Genomic DNA, 23,282 nt, shown 5'->3' with positions numbered 1-23,282 from the left:
AGTCCCTGTTTAAATGTCTAAATCCACTACAAGTTTGTCTTGGGATTTTGAAGGTTTACTTAATGTTAATTTATGCACGTTACTCTCGCGTACAAAATTAGTTCTGCTTTTATTGTAAATCTTGATTATCTGATCATCAGTTCATGTAACGTGTATATAATAGTCTAAATGTTGGTATTTTTATCACACGCTTCTTCGACATGATGAAGTTGGCTCCATAAACCGTCAAATCTGGGGGAGCCAGATTGTTGGATTTTTTCTAGATAGGCTGTCCGATTCTCTGTTAATTTGCTGCACTTTTGGGCCTTCACTCTTCAGATTTCGCTTAATGCTGTATTTAAGTTGAGCTCTAAAAGCCTTCATGGCAATCGATTTCTGTGTCCTGTCACTGATTAATGGAAACTGCTGTTGCATTTTTATTCTTTCTGAATTGCACTTTAATATTGTAATAAACCTTCATTTTTTTCTAAATGATTGATGTTGATCTCACTGTTTGAGTCAGTCTTTATACTGACAAAGAGAAGGTTTTTTGCACAGTAACTGGGTGCACTGCCTGTTCATGCGCATATGGTACAGGGTGGTGTAAATTATTTAGGTGCTATTCGGCGAGTGGACAAACCTAAACCACTCATGTGAGTAAAAATACTGCTAACAATTACGAGGTTTGCCGAAGCACTCTGGTAAGTAATTATGATTGTACAGTTACAATATAACAACACATTATAGAACAGCAAAATGACAGAAGTGACCAAAGTTCCACAAGAAGAGTAAATCTTGGATTCTTTTAATGGAGATTACAGCCAGCCCCGGGTGACCGTATTGATCAAATGCATGTAAATATTGATCAATCGTAAAAGAAGTTGTTATAAACAATATCATAGATATATTGTTATATGCAAAATTAAGATGTCGAGTTGTGAGCATAAAGACACCACATGTTAGTATGTGGTGTGCTGATTCGATATCTATTTTAATTATAGGGAATTCCAGTTATCTTCATTCCTCCGGGTGCAAAGTGAGCATTCAAATTCTACTATCGTATGTCATACTATAGTGCACACCGTGATTCAAGACACATAATCCATATGAGTGGATGACCCATTCATACTGTGACTTCATATTGTGGTACATTACATCCATCATCATGATAACTGTTTCCGTATTTTCTTCGTACAATTCTTTACATGGGAGACATAGACCAACAGCAGGAAAGATATTCTTATTATACAGATTTCCACATCAACATTTTTGCAGTATATTTGATTTAATACAGAGCATGTACTACGTTTTGTTGTCTGTCTTAATTTCCTAAAAAGTATTGCATCTCCTGGTCGTAATTTAACCCCAACTCTACAGATTTCAAACGCATAATCCAGGTTGCTTCGATGCGTCTTAATTTTAATTCGCGATTGCCACCTCTGAGTGCCAAAGGAACCGTTTCTATACCAAAAAATTGCACATTTTTGCTTATCTGGCCTTGTTGGCAGGAGGCTATGTGTAGGGCCACAGGGTATTTAGGGTCACAGTTGACAATTGCTCTTATGTGTTCCATCATTCTTTCTTTCAATGATCTTATTGTGCTCCCCACATATCGCTTACCACATTCACATTCAATAATATAGATGACAAATTTGGTCGTGCAGTTGATGTTACTTTTGATATTGTAGCAAATCCCATCAGGGCCCTTGAAACTTGTTGTCCCATGTTTGGCCCATTTGCACATACTGCAGAACCCGCATTTGTGGAAACCCAAACCCCGTTGTGTTAACCAATCTGCATTTCTCATATCTCGGGGAACAGTGGGACTTAATTTATTTCGTAATGTGTTTCCTCTTCTGAAGGAAATCTGTGGTCGTTCTGTAATGAAGCTTGTCAAAGCTCTTTCGGATTTTAGTATATTCCAGTGTTTAGTCAAACTTTTTCGTAGGTCAGAATGGAGTGAGTTGAAATCCGTCACCATTCTGATCTGTTCTCTATCGTCAGACTTTTGTTGTTGTCTAGTGACTAGTGTGTCTGTTCTCTTCACTTTCTTTATTCTTTGTTCGGCTTTTACAATCGAATTATTTGCATAGCCCCTGGTTTGAAATCTTTCTTTCATGTTGGTAATACATCTCCCGAATTCATCATCCTCACTACAATTTCTTCTTGCCCTAATAAATTCACCAAATGGTATGGCGTTGATCTGGTGTAGGGGGTGAGAGCTAGAAGCATGCAAAATTGCATTGCATGCCGTTGACTTCCTGAACAGTCTACTGTGCAAGCAATTAGATGAGATGTAGAATTCTATATCTAGGAATTCTATAGATGTCTTGCTCCATTTCATTGTGAAGCTGATTTTCCACAAGTTGTCATTGAGATATTGAAAGAAACTCTGTAATTGCTCTTCTGAGCCTGACCAAATGAGGATGCAATCATCAATATATCGACCCCAAAAAATTATGGAGTCGATATATTGGCTGCCCCTATCGCCCCATATCAGATCTGCTTCTAGTGCACCCATGAATAGGTTCGCAAACGAGGGTGATATTTTTGAGCCCATGGCCACACCTTGTTTTTGCCGGTACCAGTGTTTTTCACACATGAAGTAGTTATTTCTGAGAATTAGTTCTATCATTGTAGCTAACATTTCAGTGTGTTTCCATAGAGTGGCATGTCTGTTGCCAAGAAATTTGTTAATAGCCTTCATACCTAGGTCTATGTCTATACTGGTATAAAGGGATACCACATCCATTGTTACTAGAATAAAGTCCTCTTGCCATTCCATATCTGCTAGAGTGCTGAGAATATGCTTAGAGTCCTGAATATAGGAGGGCAAATTTTTGACTATTGGGCCAAGAAAAAGGTCCGCATATTCTGCTATTCTTTCTGTGGGGCCACCTATGCCGGAAACAATCGGCCTCCCTGGTGGAAAAGGTAGGTTCTTGTGGATCTTGGGCAAGGTGTATAACCATGGGTATGTTGGTCTAAATATTTTTAAGTACAGGTATTCTTCCTCGTTTATTAACCCTGATTGTTTCCAATTTAACAAGTGAGAGTTAATTTTTATTGTCAAAGGCCCAATGGGGTTATATGTGAGGCGTTCATAGCACAGTTCATCTTGTAATTGTTGACTCATTTCTGACTGATAATCTATGCGATCCATTACCACCACATTTCCTCCCTTGTCCGCCTCTCGTATAGTGATTGTGTTGTCATTCATAAGTGTACTTAGTGCTGTTCTTTCCCCATTAGTGAGATTATCCTTATATTTGAACATTCTGCTCTTGCGTAGACGGTTCAAGTTGTCAAGATCCTCTGATACACGTCTATAGAAGTTGTCTATCGCATTGCCACCAGGTAGTGTGGGAATCCATTTCGATTTGGATTTGAGCCCACTGACAATACTATAGTCAGATTCTATATTCAATTCTGTTAGAAGTGTATCCATATCCAGAGGAGAATCTTCCATATCGGTCAATGATAACAGAAGGTGAGTTGCATGCACATCATTTATTGTTAAGGATTCAGTGGTACTTGGTACAGGTATATTACTAGTAGTCCCTCTATCCCTTTTCTCCAGACCAAAGAAATGTTTTTTTAGTTTCAAGTTCCTCACAAATTTAAACAAATCGATTTTTAACTTACATACATCACCAATTGCATATGGGTTAAAACTTAAACCTTTACTGAGGAGGGAAACCATGTCTGGAGTGAGATGTAGTTTGGACAGATTAATCACCTGTACTTCTCTAGTCTCAGTACCCTCTAATTCCTGTTGGCCCCTGATCTCAATTTTCTTCTGTAGTCTTCTGTGTTGCCGTCCCCTGCCCCTCCGGGTTTTGGATCTGGCTGGTTTCTTACTGTAGGGAATCTGTTGCCCTTCCTGATCCGTAAAACTTCTTGAAAAAAGGGAGGCATTCCTTGTCTATCCTGATTATCTGATTCTCCCCCTACAGTATTTACAGAGTTGAGAGAAGTGTTACTGGATGACAGGGAGGCAGGTTCTGAACCTGGTGTTCTTTTATTAGTATTCTTGGAAATATTAGGGATCAGGGAATCGTATTTTTTATCAAAAGTAAAGATTCGCCCATGGGTATAGTCCAACTCGTCCCTTCTAAGCTGCCTGGCTTTTCTATTTTTAATGTCAGCTTGATGTTTTAATAAAATTTCATCCAGGACAGTGTAGTTTTTAACAGTGGATTCAGGTCTGTTGAGATCCTTAATTTCTTGTTCTATGGTGGCTATTTCTGCCTGTAATTTTGTCACCTTGCGCTCTGCGCTTACGATAAGTATTTCCATTAAAGTAATAGAGTTGTTAGAGAGAGATTCCTCCCATTTGACCATTAGGTCGGCATCTAGGTCATCGTAGGTGGGAAAAATTTGGCCTCTCAGACCTCTGGGGACACGTTTGAGCCTCAAGTACTGTTTTAATGTGGCCCCATCCCACCATTTGGAATTTTCTAGCTTTTTTAAACGTTCTAGTTTTATGAATTTGTCTCGAAGACCCTCAATGCGAGGGGGGTTGGTGCTGGTGGAAGCAGTTTGAGTGGACATACCTTTAGCTAGGTTCTCAAACAACTCTTCTGCCATTTTGGTACGATCCATTTCGGAATATGTCTGCTGTGTCTAGCAATGGTATACTAGTGATTTATTGATAGGTAAAAGAATGCGTGGCGGCTACCCTAGACTGCAATTAAACTGACAAAGAGAAGGTTTTTTGCACCGTAACTGGGTGCACTGCCTGTTCATGCGCATATGGTACAGGGTGGTGTAAATTATTTAGGTGCTATTCGGCGAGTGGACAAACCTAAACCACTCATGTGAGTAAAAATACTGCTAACAATTACGAGGTTTGCCGAAGCACTCTGGTAAGTAATTATGATTGTACAGTTACAATATAACAACACATTATAGAACAGCAAAATGACAGAAGTGACCAAAGTTCCACAAGAAGAGTAAATCTTGGATTCTTTTAATGGAGATTACAGCCAGCCCCGGGTGACCGTATTGATCAAATGCATGTAAATATTGATCAATCGTAAAAGAAGTTGTTATAAACAATATCATAGATATATTGTTATATGCAAAATTAAGATGTCGAGTTGTGAGCATAAAGACACCACATGTTAGTATGTGGTGTGCTGATTCGATATCTATTTTAATTATAGGGAATTCCAGTTATCTTCATTCCTCCGGGTGCAAAGTGAGCATTCAAATTCTACTATCGTATGTCATACTATAGTGCACACCGTGATTCAAGACACATAATCCATATGAGTGGATGACCCATTCATACTGTGACTTCATATTGTGGTACATTACATCCATCATCATGATAACTGTTTCCGTATTTTCTTCGTACAATTCTTTACATGGGAGACATAGACCAACAGCAGGAAAGATATTCTTATTATACAGATTTCCACATCAACATTTTTGCAGTATATTTGATTTAATACAGAGCATGTACTACGTTTTGTTGTCTGTCTTAATTTCCTAAAAAGTATTGCATCTCCTGGTCGTAATTTAACCCCAACTCTACAGATTTCAAACGCATAATCCAGGTTGCTTCGATGCGTCTTAATTTTAATTCGCGATTGCCACCTCTGAGTGCCAAAGGAACCGTTTCTATACCAAAAAATTGCACATTTTTGCTTATCTGGCCTTGTTGGCAGGAGGCTATGTGTAGGGCCACAGGGTATTTAGGGTCACAGTTGACAATTGCTCTTATGTGTTCCATCATTCTTTCTTTCAATGATCTTATTGTGCTCCCCACATATCGCTTACCACATTCACATTCAATAATATAGATGACAAATTTGGTCGTGCAGTTGATGTTACTTTTGATATTGTAGCAAATCCCATCAGGGCCCTTGAAACTTGTTGTCCCATGTTTGGCCCATTTGCACATACTGCAGAACCCGCATTTGTGGAAACCCAAACCCCGTTGTGTTAACCAATCTGCATTTCTCATATCTCGGGGAACAGTGGGACTTAATTTATTTCGTAATGTGTTTCCTCTTCTGAAGGAAATCTGTGGTCGTTCTGTAATGAAGCTTGTCAAAGCTCTTTCGGATTTTAGTATATTCCAGTGTTTAGTCAAACTTTTTCGTAGGTCAGAATGGAGTGAGTTGAAATCCGTCACCATTCTGATCTGTTCTCTATCGTCAGACTTTTGTTGTTGTCTAGTGACTAGTGCGTCTGTTCTCTTCACTTTCTTTATTCTTTGTTCGGCTTTTACAATCGAATTATTTGCATAGCCCCTGGTTTGAAATCTTTCTTTCATGTTGGTAATACATCTCCCGAATTCATCATCCTCACTACAATTTCTTCTTGCCCTAATAAATTCACCAAATGGTATGGCGTTGATCTGGTGTAGGGGGTGAGAGCTAGAAGCATGCAAAATTGCATTGCATGCCGTTGACTTCCTGAACAGTCTACTGTGCAAGCAATTAGATGAGATGTAGAATTCTATATCTAGGAATTCTATAGATGTCTTGCTCCATTTCATTGTGAAGCTGATTTTCCACAAGTTGTCATTGAGATATTGAAAGAAACTCTGTAATTGCTCTATTGCTGTAAACCTTCTCTTTGTCAGTTTAATTGCAGTCTAGGGTAGCCGCCACGCATTCTTTTACCTATCAATAAATCACTAGTATACCATTGCTAGACACAGCAGACATATTCCGAAATGGATCGTACCAAAATGGCAGAAGAGTTGTTTGAGAACCTAGCTAAAGGTATGTCCACTCAAACTGCTTCCACCAGCACCAACCCCCCTCGCATTGAGGGTCTTCGAGACAAATTCATAAAACTAGAACGTTTAAAAAAGCTAGAAAATTCCAAATGGTGGGATGGGGCCACATTAAAACAGTACTTGAGGCTCAAACGTGTCCCCAGAGGTCTGAGAGGCCAAATTTTTCCCACCTACGATGACCTAGATGCCGACCTAATGGTCAAATGGGAGGAATCTCTCTCTAACAACTCTATTACTTTAATGGAAATACTTATCGTAAGCGCAGAGCGCAAGGTGACAAAATTACAGGCAGAAATAGCCACCATAGAACAAGAAATTAAGGATCTCAACAGACCTGAATCCACTGTTAAAAACTACACTGTCCTGGATGAAATTTTATTAAAACATCAAGCTGACATTAAAAATAGAAAAGCCAGGCAGCTTAGAAGGGACGAGTTGGACTATACCCATGGGCGAATCTTTACTTTTGATAAAAAAATACGATTCCCTGATCCCTAATATTTCCAAGAATACTAATAAAAGAACACCAGGTTCAGAACCTGCCTCCCTGTCATCCAGTAACACTTCTCTCAACTCTGTAAATACTGTAGGGGGAGAATCAGATAATCAGGATAGACAAGGAATGCCTCCCTTTTTTCAAGAAGTTTTACGGATCAGGAAGGGCAACAGATTCCCTACAGTAAGAAACCAGCCAGATCCAAAACCCGGAGGGGCAGGGGACGGCAACACAGAAGACTACAGAAGAAAATTGAGATCAGGGGCCAACAGGAATTAGAGGGTACTGAGACTAGAGAAGTACAGGTGATTAATCTGTCCAAACTACATCTCACTCCAGACATGGTTTCCCTCCTCAGTAAAGGTTTAAGTTTTAACCCATATGCAATTGGTGATGTATGTAAGTTAAAAATCGATTTGTTTAAATTTGTGAGGAACTTGAAACTAAAAAAACATTTCTTTGGTCTGGAGAAAAGGGATAGAGGGACTACTAGTAATATACCTGTACCAAGTACCACTGAATCCTTAACAATAAATGATGTGCATGCAACTCACCTTCTGTTATCATTGACCGATATGGAAGATTCTCCTCTGGATATGGATACACTTCTAACAGAATTGAATATAGAATCTGACTATAGTATTGTCAGTGGGCTCAAATCCAAATCGAAATGGATTCCCACACTACCTGGTGGCAATGCGATAGACAACTTCTATAGACGTGTATCAGAGGATCTTGACAACTTGAACCGTCTACGCAAGAGCAGAATGTTCAAATATAAGGATAATCTCACTAATGGGGAAAGAACAGCACTAAGTACACTTATGAATGACAACACAATCACTATACGAGAGGCGGACAAGGGAGGAAATGTGGTGGTAATGGATCGCATAGATTATCAGTCAGAAATGAGTCAACAATTACAAGATGAACTGTGCTATGAACGCCTCACATATAACCCCATTGGGCCTTTGACAATAAAAATTAACTCTCACTTGTTAAATTGGAAACAATCAGGGTTAATAAACGAGGAAGAATACCTGTACTTAAAAATATTTAGACCAACATACCCATGGTTATACACCTTGCCCAAGATCCACAAGAACCTACCTTTTCCACCAGGGAGGCCGATTGTTTCCGGCATAGGTGGCCCCACAGAAAGAATAGCAGAATATGCGGACCTTTTTCTTGGCCCAATAGTCAAAAATTTGCCCTCCTATATTCAGGACTCTAAGCATATTCTCAGCACTCTAGCAGATATGGAATGGCAAGAGGACTTTATTCTAGTAACAATGGATGTGGTATCCCTTTATACCAGTATAGACACAGACCTAGGTATGAAGGCTATTAACAAATTTCTTGGCAACAGACATGCCACTCTATGGAAACACACTGAAATGTTAGCTACAATGATAGAACTAATTCTCAGAAATAACTACTTCATGTGTGAAAAACACTGGTACCGGCAAAAACAAGGTGTGGCCATGGGCTCAAAAATATCACCCTCGTTTGCGAACCTATTCATGGGTGCACTAGAAGCAGATCTGATTTGGGGCGATAGGGGCAGCCAATATATCGACTCCATAATTTTTTGGGGTCGATATATTGATGATTGCATCCTCATTTGGTCAGGCTCAGAAGAGCAATTACAGAGTTTCTTTCAATATCTCAATGACAACTTGTGGAAAATCAGCTTCACAATGAAATGGAGCAAGACATCTATAGAATTCCTAGATATAGAATTCTACATCTCATCTAATTGCTTGCACAGTAGACTGTTCAGGAAGTCAACGGCATGCAATGCAATTTTGCATGCTTCTAGCTCTCACCCCCTACACCAGATCAACGCCATACCATTTGGTGAATTTATTAGGGCAAGAAGAAATTGTAGTGAGGATGATGAATTCGGGAGATGTATTACCAACATGAAAGAAAGATTTCAAACCAGGGGCTATGCAAATAATTCGATTGTAAAAGCCGAACAAAGAATAAAGAAAGTGAAGAGAACAGACACACTAGTCACTAGACAACAACAAAAGTCTGACGATAGAGAACAGATCAGAATGGTGACGGATTTCAACTCACTCCATTCTGACCTACGAAAAAGTTTGACTAAACACTGGAATATACTAAAATCCGAAAGAGCTTTGACAAGCTTCATTACAGAACGACCACAGATTTCCTTCAGAAGAGGAAACACATTACGAAATAAATTAAGTCCCACTGTTCCCCGAGATATGAGAAATGCAGATTGGTTAACACAACGGGGTTTGGGTTTCCACAAATGCGGGTTCTGCAGTATGTGCAAATGGGCCAAACATGGGACAACAAGTTTCAAGGGCCCTGATGGGATTTGCTACAATATCAAAAGTAACATCAACTGCACGACCAAATTTGTCATCTATATTATTGAATGTGAATGTGGTAAGCGATATGTGGGGAGCACAATAAGATCATTGAAAGAAAGAATGATGGAACACATAAGAGCAATTGTCAACTGTGACCCTAAATACCCTGTGGCCCTACACATAGCCTCCTGCCAACAAGGCCAGATAAGCAAAAATGTGCAATTTTTTGGTATAGAAACGGTTCCTTTGGCACTCAGAGGTGGCAATCGCGAATTAAAATTAAGACGCATCGAAGCAACCTGGATTATGCGTTTGAAATCTGTAGAGTTGGGGTTAAATTACGACCAGGAGATGCAATACTTTTTAGGAAATTAAGACAGACAACAAAACGTAGTACATGCTCTGTATTAAATCAAATATACTGCAAAAATGTTGATGTGGAAATCTGTATAATAAGAATATCTTTCCTGCTGTTGGTCTATGTCTCCCATGTAAAGAATTGTACGAAGAAAATACGGAAACAGTTATCATGATGATGGATGTAATGTACCACAATATGAAGTCACAGTATGAATGGGTCATCCACTCATATGGATTATGTGTCTTGAATCACGGTGTGCACTATAGTATGACATACGATAGTAGAATTTGAATGCTCACTTTGCACCCGGAGGAATGAAGATAACTGGAATTCCCTATAATTAAAATAGATATCGAATCAGCACACCACATACTAACATGTGGTGTCTTTATGCTCACAACTCGACATCTTAATTTTGCATATAACAATATATCTATGATATTGTTTATAACAACTTCTTTTACGATTGATCAATATTTACATGCATTTGATCAATACGGTCACCCGGGGCTGGCTGTAATCTCCATTAAAAGAATCCAAGATTTACTCTTCTTGTGGAACTTTGGTCACTTCTGTCATTTTGCTGTTCTATAATGTGTTGTTATATTGTAACTGTACAATCATAATTACTTACCAGAGTGCTTCGGCAAACCTCGTAATTGTTAGCAGTATTTTTACTCACATGAGTGGTTTAGGTTTGTCCACTCGCCGAATAGCACCTAAATAATTTACACCACCCTGTACCATATGCGCATGAACAGGCAGTGCACCCAGTTACTGTGCAAAAAACCTTCTCTTTGTCAGTTTAATTGCAGTCTAGGGTAGCCGCCACGCATTCTTTTACCTATCAATAAATCACTAGTATACCATTGCTAGACACAGCAGACATATTCCGAAATGGATCGTACCAAAATGGCAGAAGAGTTGTTTGAGAACCTAGCTAAAGGTATGTCCACTCAAACTGCTTCCACCAGCACCAACCCCCCTCGCATTGAGGGTCTTCGAGACAAATTCATAAAACTAGAACGTTTAAAAAAGCTAGAAAATTCCAAATGGTGGGATGGGGCCACATTAAAACAGTACTTGAGGCTCAAACGTGTCCCCAGAGGTCTGAGAGGCCAAATTTTTCCCACCTACGATGACCTAGATGCCGACCTAATGGTCAAATGGGAGGAATCTCTCTCTAACAACTCTATTACTTTAATGGAAATACTTATCGTAAGCGCAGAGCGCAAGGTGACAAAATTACAGGCAGAAATAGCCACCATAGAACAAGAAATTAAGGATCTCAACAGACCTGAATCCACTGTTAAAAACTACACTGTCCTGGATGAAATTTTATTAAAACATCAAGCTGACATTAAAAATAGAAAAGCCAGGCAGCTTAGAAGGGACGAGTTGGACTATACCCATGGGCGAATCTTTACTTTTGATAAAAAATACGATTCCCTGATCCCTAATATTTCCAAGAATACTAATAAAAGAACACCAGGTTCAGAACCTGCCTCCCTGTCATCCAGTAACACTTCTCTCAACTCTGTAAATACTGTAGGGGGAGAATCAGATAATCAGGATAGACAAGGAATGCCTCCCTTTTTTCAAGAAGTTTTACGGATCAGGAAGGGCAACAGATTCCCTACAGTAAGAAACCAGCCAGATCCAAAACCCGGAGGGGCAGGGGACGGCAACACAGAAGACTACAGAAGAAAATTGAGATCAGGGGCCAACAGGAATTAGAGGGTACTGAGACTAGAGAAGTACAGGTGATTAATCTGTCCAAACTACATCTCACTCCAGACATGGTTTCCCTCCTCAGTAAAGGTTTAAGTTTTAACCCATATGCAATTGGTGATGTATGTAAGTTAAAAATCGATTTGTTTAAATTTGTGAGGAACTTGAAACTAAAAAAACATTTCTTTGGTCTGGAGAAAAGGGATAGAGGGACTACTAGTAATATACCTGTACCAAGTACCACTGAATCCTTAACAATAAATGATGTGCATGCAACTCACCTTCTGTTATCATTGACCGATATGGAAGATTCTCCTCTGGATATGGATACACTTCTAACAGAATTGAATATAGAATCTGACTATAGTATTGTCAGTGGGCTCAAATCCAAATCGAAATGGATTCCCACACTACCTGGTGGCAATGCGATAGACAACTTCTATAGACGTGTATCAGAGGATCTTGACAACTTGAACCGTCTACGCAAGAGCAGAATGTTCAAATATAAGGATAATCTCACTAATGGGGAAAGAACAGCACTAAGTACACTTATGAATGACAACACAATCACTATACGAGAGGCGGACAAGGGAGGAAATGTGGTGGTAATGGATCGCATAGATTATCAGTCAGAGTGCTTCGGCAAACCTCGTAAATGAGTCAGTCTTTATAATTCACTATGTTTTGAAGTGCTGTTTAGAATCTGGTCTTTAGGGACACATTGTCTCCTCTGTTCTTGAGGAAAGCTCGGTCCCGACCCCTTGCCAGGGCACTATGGGTGTTCTGTCTATCTTGCAGATTATCTAAGAGATAGTGCCCACCATACCATTTAAATAAATTTATCTTTTTGCAGATAGTGGAATTCTTGGGTTTCCTTTCCTCAATTTATTAATTGTGCATATTTTGAGTGGGCACACTCTCGCTGGTTCCTCTTGCCCCATCAGGTAATCACTTTTGGTCTGTTACCAGCGGTATGTGGGTGATGCCACAAAAGTTGCGTGCTGTGATAGAAATGGTTACAGAAGTCGGGGATTCCTTCGCACTGTCCCCGGGGCTGCAGCAGTCCCCCCTCCCCCCCCCCCCCCCCCCCCCCCCCCCCACCCGGGGCAGGGGCCACCAATGCTACACAGTGCTTAGTGTCATGTATGTGCAGGTTTCACAGTTGACCAAATGAAACCTGTTGACCTCGTTTCACTGCTAACCCCCAACTACAACAAAGCCTGATTTGTGTTGTCTTTTTAGAGTGCAGCCTGCGTGAGCATGCACTACCGCATGTGTCTCGTTTGCAAGGCACTTTTGTATACAGAAAAGGGCTTGGAGCCCGCCCATTACTTACCACTTGTTGGCTTGTGTTGTCTCTGTGGAGCAGGGACCAAGCACTGATTGATTCAACGTAATCGGCACTGGTCCGCTTCTCCCGATGTTATTGAGGTACTATTTTCTTTCTTTAACTTGTAGTGACTTGCAAACAGAAGGCATGTGGCTGGCAAAATCGTGCCCAGCTGGACAAACAAAATTGCTGAGATTTTCTTTCTGCAGTTAAGTTTCTTTTGTTTTGCCGAGTCTTTTTTTCTAACTTTGCACTCCTGTTTTCTTTTGTTTTTGATTATGGGCGCTGTTCTCAAAAGATGAGGATTGTTAATGGAAAGCAACGTTGTTTCTTTCTTATGTGTAATTTCTGAAATGATGCTTTAACACCTAATCGTGCAGTACCCCGCAATTCACCCAATATCCATGCCAATCCACCCCCTCAATCAAATCCACCCCAGACTAATCCAATCCACGCCACTCAGTCCAATTCACCCCATCACATCCCAGTCCTCTTAACCCACCCACTCTGTCCCAGCCCAAAACTATCTGCCCTGCTTAGTCCAAAACAATCTGCCCTGCTTAGTTCAAAACTATCGGCCCTGCTTAGTCCAAAACAATCTGCCCGCTCAATCAAAAACAATTGGCCCCACTCCTGTCTGTCCACCTCACTCCAGTCCACCCAATGTATCTTAATTCACTCCACTGTAAACCACCACAATCCACCCCTCCCCAGTTCACCTCACCCCAATCCAATCGACCCCACTCAATACACCACAGTCCACCCCACTCCAATCTGTCCAACTCCAGTCCAATCTGCCCCACTCCAATCCAAATAGAAACAGTCTGCCTCCCTCCATTTGGCCCCACTGCAATCCAAAACCATCTGCCCCAATCCAATCCATGTCATCCCAATCCACCCCACCCCACCCTACCCTAATCCAATCCACCCCAATCCAATCCACCCCAATCCAATCCACCCCAATCCAATCCACCCCAATCTAATCCACCCCAATCTAATCCACCTCACCGCAGTGCAGTCCATCTCACTCCACTCCATCCCACTACAGTCCATTCTACTCTATTACACTTCACTCTGACACTCTCTGCCACTGAACCACAGAACTCTACTCCAGTCTACCCAACTTTACAACTCTCTAACCCCTACCCCACTCTATGATACTCTACTCTAACAAATCCAGTTTGAGACACTACTCCTATAAAATCCACCCCTCCCCAAATCCACCCCTCCCTCCACTCCAGGACACTCCACACCACTAACTTTTAACCATGCTGACCAGCAGCCACAGTGGTGTAAAACGTGGCAAAACCACATTGCCAAAGCCAATAGCTCTTGTATGGGCGAGACCTATTGGCTTTGCCATTGTTTGTTTTAAGCTTCATACTGCCATTCTACAGATGAGGTGGATGTCTGTGCTCTGTGGAGGCTTTCGCTTCCCAGGTGTTTCGAGCTGTGCTCACTCAGCCTGCTGGGGTGGTCAGTTCTGGGGGAGGCTGCGTCGGTGCTGTTTCTACCTTTGATCACACGAAGTAAGTTTGCTGGTGTCTCTTTAAACGTGCACTTTGTCTCTCTTCCTCTGCAGCACCTTGGCCCCGGTGGTCGCCATCATTCCCCCTCCTCCTGACATTCAGCCTGTGATCGACAAGCTGGCGCAGTACGTCTCTCGCAACGGGATCAAGTTTGAGACCAGTGTCCGTGCCAAGAATGACCCCAGGTGAGGGGGAGGCTGTCTCTTGTTCCGTCGTGTGTGTGTGTGTGTGTGTGTGTGTGTGTGTGTGTGTGTGTGTGTGTGTGGGTGTATGTGTCTCGCAATGGGATCAGGTTTGAGACCAACATCCGTGCCAGGTGAGGGGGTAGCTGTCTCTTGATCCATCACATGATGTACTGTGTGCGTGAAAGAGCTGTCTCTGGCGCAGGCTAGAGTACAGCTATCTGTCACGTGATTTACTGTGAGAGAGCTGCCTGGCCCAGTGAAAGGTACAGCTATCGTCAAGTGATACACTGTGTGAGAGCTGTCTCTGGCGCAGTCTCGAGTACTGTGAGAGAGAGGGTTGTCTCTGGCGGTCTAGAGTCCAGTTGTCCGTGACGTGATGTACTGAGAGAGAGAGCTGTCTCTGGCGCAGTCTAGAGTCCAGCTGTCCGTCATGTCATGTCATGTGAGTGAGAGAGAGCGGTCTCTGGCGGTCTAGAGTCCAGCTGTCCGTCACGTGATGTACTGTGAGAGAGAGAGAGCTGTCTCTGGCGGTCTACAGTCCAGTTGTCCGTGACGTGATGTACTGAGAGAGAGAGCTGTCTCTGGCGCAGTCTAGAGTCCAGCTGTCCGTCATGTCATGTCATGTCATGTCATGTGAGAGAGAGCGGTCTCTGGCGGTCTAGAGTCCAGCTGTCCGTCACGTGATGTACTGTGAGTGAGAGAGAGCTGTCTCTGGCGGTCTAGAGTCCAGCTGTCCGTCACGTGATGTACTGTGAGTGAGAGAGAGCTGTCTCTGGCGGTCTAGAGTCCAGCTGTCCGCCACGTGATGTACTGTGAGTGAGAGAGAGCTGTCTCTGGCGGTCTAGAGTCCATCTGACCGTCACGTGATGTACTGCGTGTGCGAGAGCTGTGTCTAGCGCAGTCTAAAGTACAGCTGTCCATCACGTCATGTGCTGTGAGAGAGAGAGAGCTGTCTCTGGCGGTCTAGAGTCCAGCTGTCCGTCACGTGATGTACTGACTGTGAGAGAGAGCTGTCTCTGGCGGTCTAGAGTCCATCTGTCCGTCACGTGATGTACTGCGTGTGCGAGAGCTGTGTCTAGCGCAGTCTAAAGTACAGCTGTCCATCACGTCATGTGCTGTGAGAGAGAGCTGTCTCTGGCGGTCTAGAGTCCAGCTGTCCGTCACGTGATGTACTGACTGTGAGTGAGAGAGAGCTGTCTCTGGCGGTGTAGAGTCCATCTGTACTCCACGTGATGTACTGCGTGTGCGAGAGCTGTGTCTAGCGCAGTCTAAGGTACAGCTGTCCATCACGTCATGTGCTGTGAGAGAGAGAGAGAGAGAGAGAGAGAGAGCTGTCTCTGGCGGTCTAGAGTCCAGCTGTCCGTCACGTGATGTACTGTGAGTGAGAGAGAGCTGTCTCTGGCGGTCTAGAGTCCAGCTGTCCGTCACGTGATGTACTGTGAGTGAGAGAGAGCTGTCTCTGGCGGTCTAAAGTCCAGCTGTCCGCCACGTGATGTACTGTGAGTGAGAGAGAGCTGTCTCTGGCGGTCTAGAGTCCAGCTGTCCGTCACGTGATGTACTGTGAGTGAGAGAGAGCTGTCTCTGGCGGTCTAGAGTCCAGCTGTCCGTCACGTGATGTACTGTGAGTGAGAGAGAGCTGTCTCTGGCGGTCTAGAGTCCAGCTGTCCGTCACGTGATGTACTGTGAGTGAGAGAGAGCTGTCTCTGGCGGTCTAGAGTCCAGCTGACCTCCACGTGATGTACTGTGAGTGAGAGAGAGCTGTCTCTGGCGGTCTAGAGTCCAGCTGACCTCCACGTGATGTACTGCGTGTGCGAGAGCTGTGTCTAGCGCAGTCTAAAGTACAGCTGTCCATCACGTCATGTGCTGTGAGAGAGAGCTGTCTCTGGCGGTCTAGAGTCCAGCTGTCCGTCACGTGATGTACTGACTGTGAGAGAGAGCTGTCTCTGGCGGTGTAGAGTCCATCTGTACTCCACGTGATGTACTGCGTGTGCGAGAGCTGTGTCTAGCGCAGTCTAAGGTACAGCTGTCCATCACGTCATGTGCTGTGAGAGAGAGAGAGAGAGAGAGAGAGAGAGAGCTGTCTCTGGCGGTCTAGAGTCCAGCTGTCCGTCACGTGATGTACTGTGAGTGAGAGAGAGCTGTCTCTGGCGGTCTAGAGTCCAGCTGTCCGTCACGTGATGTACTGTGAGAGAGAGAGCGCTGTCTCTGGGCAGAGTAAAGCTGTTAATCACGTCATGTCCTGTGTGAGAGAGAGATCGGTCTTGAAGCAGTCTAAGCTTCTAGCTGCGTCGTGGCGCTTTGGCAACGGAGGACGGCCCAGAGAGCGCAGGGCTCGGAGGGCGCCGTGGGGTCAGTGTCCTGACCCTGAACCCGCTCATGCCCCGGCCTTCAAGAGACGCCAGTTGTCTGATCAGAAGCGGGGGATTGTGGGATGGATGCAACATCTGGAACTGCCTTTATATTTGCTAAAGAGTGACTTGAGCTAAAGATGAGCATTCGGTCTTGGTGGGCTTCTGGGCGCTGAAGCTCTGGAGGGCTTCAAGCAGGCGTGCTTGGCGGGGTCCATTGGCCCCCTTAGTCTCTCGGACCCGTGCAGCACGGGAGCCGCTATAGCGCCTCGCTAGCCGCAGCACTGCCTTTCTCGAGTGAACTGGCGAATAATAAGAGGTCTGCACGCTTTCTGTCTCTTCTCTCTGTAGGTTTGACTTTCTCCAGCCATGGCATGAGTACAATCCGTATTATGAATTTAAGAAACAGTTCTTTTTGCAAAAAGAAGGCGGCAGCATTGCTCAGGTATTGCAGCTTTTCAATTCTTTTAGAGCTCAGCGGTTCAAAAGTTCACTTATAAATGACTTTTTTTTATATTCGCTTTTAAATCCATGCAGTAAAAAAACCTCAGTCTTGAGAGAAATTGGAATTCTAAAGTGCAGTATTTGCATTGAAATGTTTTTTTTCATTTATATTTTTATGTCTTTTTCCAGTTGCTCCTTCCTAGACATATGTTTACTGGAAATGAGTGATGAAACGTAGAGCTTGAATGTTGTCTCGCCTAGTAACCGTTTCAGTTGCTAGGTCTTGCATTGCATCGTTTGTGCTTCGAGCAGACCTATATCCGTCATTTCATTATTTGTATGCAAAATACTCCAGATTGTGATCCTCAGAAGCAGCTCTTTGGACGGAGCCGGGTGTTTTCTGAGGTGCACCGACTCATCTGGGGGCACTTGGGGGCTGACCTCTTTGCATGTTTCATGGCGTGCACAGCTTGTTTACAACACCCAGCACGTTTCTCGCGCTTTTTCATTTGTGGTCGTGTAAACTACACACTCTGTGTTACCTTATTATTTCCCTTTGTATGGGGCTGTCTGTTAAATGGCATTTGGAGCGCATAGTCTGTTTACCTCTGGGGCTCTATTATGTATGGGGTACAAAAGGGGGTGGTAATGGACGGAGGTTGGATTCCCAGTTCCCCTCAGTGGCGTAACAAAATTTAAGGGGTCCCCCTGCAATGCACACGGAGGGGCCCCGCTCCGGATTGAATCCGGATGCTCAGGCCTGAGTACTGCCTCAAGGGGCCCATTGCAGCTTGCCCCCCCCCCCCCCCCCCCCCCCCCCAGGGGGATGTGGGGGCCTGTGTTACTCCCCTGATTCCCCTGCTTTGGCGACTGGCTGCTGAAGGTGGACTTGCCACTGTCAGTCGTAGACAAGCTCCAGGCGATGGCGAAACTCCATATATCTTTGAAGCTCACAATCAATAGGTCAGTCACACCTGGCTCATTTGCACAGGCTCTCTTTCATCTGAGCCACCTGGTGCATTTTTGTTTTTGAGCCTTGTTGGAAATGGGGGTTTCCAGTTGGCAATGGTCGTTTGCGCATTTGTCCAAGTAGGGACTCCTCTGTGTAAGGGAGTTGTGCTCCTAAAATAAACCCAGCTCACCCCCTTGGTAGCTTGGCACGAGCAGTCATGCTTATCTCAGAGGCAGTGTGTAAAGCATTTACACATAACCAACAGTAATACAGTGGAAAAACGACAAAAGGACACCACAACAGTTTAGAAAAATATCCAATATTTTTATATATCCAAAGCAAGACCAAAACGATAAGAATCCAGCATACAGTACTTGAAAATATATACTTTGCAAGATAGCCTTAAAATTGCAGAAATATCTCAAAAACATAGTTCTTCCGAGTCCGTAGCTCTTCCCGGGCTACCGCGATGCTAAAAACCGTGTTGTTACGGGCCAGCTACAGCATCGAAAGACTCGTGAACAGTACCTTTCTCTTTGAGGCCAATACGTTGGTGGGAGTCTGTTGGGGCAACCATCGCGGTTGCATTGCAAAATGGAAGCGGTACAGGTTACGGTGCCGTCACAATGCGGTGAAGGCAGCGGCTCGGTGATGATCGTCCAGATAGCGAAGGTGAGACCAAGGGTACTAGGCAAGGCGGTGCTCGATGCAGAGGTGGCAGGTTTCGGTGCAGGCGGCAGAGCCGGTTAGCTGGAGCTGACGTCGGTCAGCCTAGACTGCTGTGTGGTATGAGGCAGTGTGTAGTGAAACTTACAAGCAGTACCGCCAGTCACAATGCGGTCACAAGTGTCGAAGTCAGCAGGCAGCGGCTGTGTCGGTGAGACCAGGGCGGCGAAGTGAAGCGAGTTGGTGTGTAGTTCGGTGCAAGCGGCGGTCGTCGTCTGTGAGACCAGGGTTGCGGTGCAAATTCCACCAGTGCCTTGAGGACACGAAGTCGGTTGCTTTTCCCTTCTCTGTAGCAACTGAAACAGTGGTTCCAGAAGCGGTACGCAGAGGTTGATGAAGTCTGTGCAGTCCCTGAGACTTCAAACATGAGGCAAGCTCTACTTCAAGCCCTTGGAGAAATTCAGCACAAGTAAAGAAAGTTCAGTCCAGTCCTTTCACTGCCCAAGGCAGAAGCAGCAACTCCAGGGCAACCCAACACAGACAAGGGGCAGTACTCCTCCTGGCAGCTCTTTCACCTCTTGTTCTTGGCAGGTTCCTTGATGACATTGAGTACTAGAGTTCTGGGGTCTGTGCATCAATATTTATACTCCAAATTCCTTTGTTCTCTCAGACAGAGAGTGTCTGTGCTCAGTCCAAACGAGTTCTGTTCTCTCTGGCCCAGCTTCCTGGCAGGAGGTGGAGACAGCATTGTTCAAGGCAGACCAGGCCTTTCAGGTGCAAGAAAATCTCCCACTACTCTAAATGCAGACCAGGTCTATTCAGCCCACCCCTGACTCATCCAGGCAACGCAGGACAGTGGCTGTCTGAAGAGAATACACATCCCCAGCCCCTGTCACTCCAAAGCCAGACCGTCAATCCACACATCCAGCAGAGGCACACAGAATGGCTAAGCAAGAAAATACCTACTTTGTAAAAGTGGTATTTTCGAACACAGAACATAAAAATCATCTTTACTAAAAGATGCATCTTTGCATTCTGAGTCCAAGCCTACTGAACTCTGATTGCCTTTCTTGTCCCAATGTGAAGATATGCTTAAAAGCTATCTTCACAAGTGTTATAAGTTCAACTCCCATTCTACCCTATATGACAGATAGCCTTTACATAGTGAAAAACTAAATGTACTGTAATTCACTACCAGGACATGCCACACACATCAGTACATGTCCTACCTTTAACATACACAGCACCCTGTTCCCCAGGGGTACCTTGGGCCTGCCTTAGAGGTGACTTAAATGTAAGAAAAAGGGAAGATTAGGGCCTTGCAAGTGGGTGCATTTGCCAGGTCGACATAGCAGTTGCAAACTGTGCACAGACCCTGCAGTGGCAGGTCTTAGATACCCTTTCAGGGCAACTAATGTGGGTGGCACAATCAGTGCTGCAGGTCCACTAGAAGCATTTGATTTCAGGCCCTGGCAAACTCTGTGCACCTTACTAGGGACTTATAAGTAAATCAAATGTGCCAATCGGGAAACACCAATCCATAATAAGAATTTACAACAGGAGCACTTTAACACTAAACTGCGGTGATAAAGTGTGCCGCGACACTAAACCAGCAAAAACAGAGTCAAAACTGGGAGGTCAGAAAGTAAAAAGACAGGAAAAACGCCAAAAGATGCCCGGTCTAACAAGCCTTCTTGCTGGAACGATGAGTCCAGGGCATTCGGGCTATGATCCTGATATTTCATCCTCGGTCCTTGTTCTTAGTGAGGATGACTCTGAGTGTTCTGGGACTTTTGGCGTCCTGCATTCTGACAGTCTGTCATGGCACATGTGAACTCTGTAATGAGGTCTAAAGTGTCAGAGGGCCTTGAATGGTGGGGGCATTTGAATTATATCCACCGATTTGCACCGATTTTTTTATTATTCTGTTCGATTCCTATGACTGTGTTTTACCTGTACTATTGGCTTACCTGACTATCTGTGCACATATTTATCTGTAATATTTGCTTTATTGTTGTTTCACTGCTACTCTACTCCTTAATGACCTGTTTTTCATTCTCTTGTTGTTATCCCCTGCATTGTAAAGCGCTCTGATATCTGCAAAGATCTTGTTCGCGCTATATAAAACTTTCAAAATAAAATAAATCAAAATAAATCCAGGTTTCTGAAAAGACTGTAAAAGATATGGGGTTGCTTATCGACTGCCATTAGACCAGAGGCAGACTTCCCTTTCTATCCCACACATAGTGGTGACAAATATGAAGCTACTGGGTTGTGGAGAGGTTAATGGGAGAGTTGGTGACTCTTGTCCCTTATGGAAGGGACTTTCTCATCAACATGCTGAAGTTGCAGGCAATTCACAAAGTCTTCCTTCCATCTATCAAGGGGAGACTAATTCATGTTCCTACAACACCACCACTGTCATATGGTATAGCAACAAACGGGGCACAGTGGGTTCTTGGACTGGGCCAAGTGTCTCTACCCCACCTGGCTTGGCTGAATCATCAGAGCACCTCACCTGGTGGGATATTTAGATGACAGGGCGGACAAACCCCTAGCTCAATCCCTATGCTGTCACCTAGAACGTGCAGAGTCAACATTTTTGCATGTGGAGTTCCCATGAAGGCTTTCTCTCCGAGAGCTATTCTGCCTTGAATGCAGTATGGGACTCCTGTATGCCTTCCCACCACTACCTTTCCTGCCTCAAGTTCTAAAGACTATCATGAACAACCAGGACCAGATCATCCTGGAGGCTCTGGATTGGGCCTGGAATGTATGATATCGTTAACTTCTGGGCCTGAGCAGCTGTCCTTGGATCAGGCTGCCACTTCAGAATGATCTTTTGTAGCAGTAGTATTGCCGGGTCTTCCACTCGGGCCTGTGCAGTTACCATCTCCATCTGTGGAGCGTGAGGTGCGACACTTGAACGCATTTGATCTGCCTCCTTGGAGTAGTGGATGTCAGCCTGGCGGCCTCCTACTAAGTCCATTGTTACAGGACACTCAAAATAGGTTGTGGTTTGGTGTAGTACTCGATTTCCATTTGAAGCCACATTTTTGGATGTGTTGCTGTTTTGTTTCTAGCCCATCTATGTCTTGCAGTAAGCACTGTTAAAGGTTGCTTGTCGGCCCTTTCTGGCTTTTTGCATTTGCTGGAACAAATGCCCTTGTTCAAATTCGCCGTTGTATTTTCTCAAAGCGTTGGTCCACATGTTCTCCTCTAAACCTTTTCCGATGCTACATTGTAATCTTTGTGTGGTCTTTTGCTTTATGATATGTAATCCTTTTGAGTCACTACACAGCTGTCCCTTAAGTCTGCTGACCCTGAAGACGGTTTTCCTCAAAGCAATAATGTCAGTGCGTCCCTTGAGCAAGCTTCATGCTCCATCAGTTTATCCACCTACATCCCCTGCTTTACAGACTAGCTGGTGCAGAGGACCAGAGTGAACTTTCTTTTAAAGGTTCTAACCTCTTTTCATGGCAGCCAATCCATCACTCTTATGGCGTTCTTTGCCCCATGGATGCTACCACCGCTTTGGCACGCATAGAGCCTATCCTAGCGTTCAGGCTGCACTTTTTGGTTTGATCCATTGCACAGACCCACCACCTTGAGAGGTTCTGCTTTGGTGTGTATTCTAAAGTGAAAAATCTTCAGTTAGAAGTAGCTATCATAAAAACAAGTGACTTACTTTATCAATGCTTTTTCTGGCAGTTACTCCATCTAACCACAGATTCGTCTCTGTCCTGCCTTCCTGGTGTGTGGAATGTGCTTTTTCATCGATATAGGTCCCAATTTTAGAGATCTGTACATTTGCCACAATTGATTACTGTTGGGCTCTGCGGGCGCAGGCGATGCCCAGAAAGAAACTGATATCAGTGCTCCTGGCAGGCACCTAAATACTGTTCCAGATATGATGACACCATCTATTGGTACGCAGGAGCTATTCTGAACAATCTTCCAGACCCAGTCTGGAGCTTGGGGATTTCTAAAGGGGGGGGATTTGTGGATTGGTAGAATAGCCACTAGAAAGAGTGTTAAAGGAAGAAATTAACTTATGCTTTTGGCTATTAGTTTTCAGTTTTACAGGATTTTGATAAACTGCCAACAGGCCATTTGCGTTGAAAGTGTGCAGAGCTGTGATGCCAGTTGGAAGCTC

The 23,282-nt window shown here is 43.9% G+C and overlaps 1 protein-coding gene across 2 annotated transcripts in view; it reads left to right on the top strand.

Annotated features, from left to right (window-relative positions):
- The window catches only part of LOC147666543 (splicing factor, suppressor of white-apricot homolog), a 590,263-nt gene that overhangs the window by 124,740 nt on the left and 442,241 nt on the right, over nucleotides 1-23,282 (top strand). For both annotated transcript variants that reach the window (XM_086948999.1, XM_086948998.1), the window contains exons 5-6: nucleotides 14,585-14,716; nucleotides 17,416-17,509. In XM_086948999.1, the coding sequence (XP_086805125.1) occupies nucleotides 14,585-14,716; nucleotides 17,416-17,509 (226 nt within the window). The remainder of the gene's footprint in view (nucleotides 1-14,584; nucleotides 14,717-17,415; nucleotides 17,510-23,282) is intronic.

Source organism: Lissotriton vulgaris, unplaced genomic scaffold, assembly GCF_964263255.1.
Source record: "Lissotriton vulgaris unplaced genomic scaffold, aLisVul1.2 SCAFFOLD_966, whole genome shotgun sequence".
Taxonomy (NCBI): Eukaryota; Metazoa; Chordata; class Amphibia; order Caudata; family Salamandridae; genus Lissotriton; species Lissotriton vulgaris.
The sequence above is the reverse complement of the archived record's forward strand: the minus strand, read 5'-3'. Positions and strand labels throughout refer to the sequence as shown.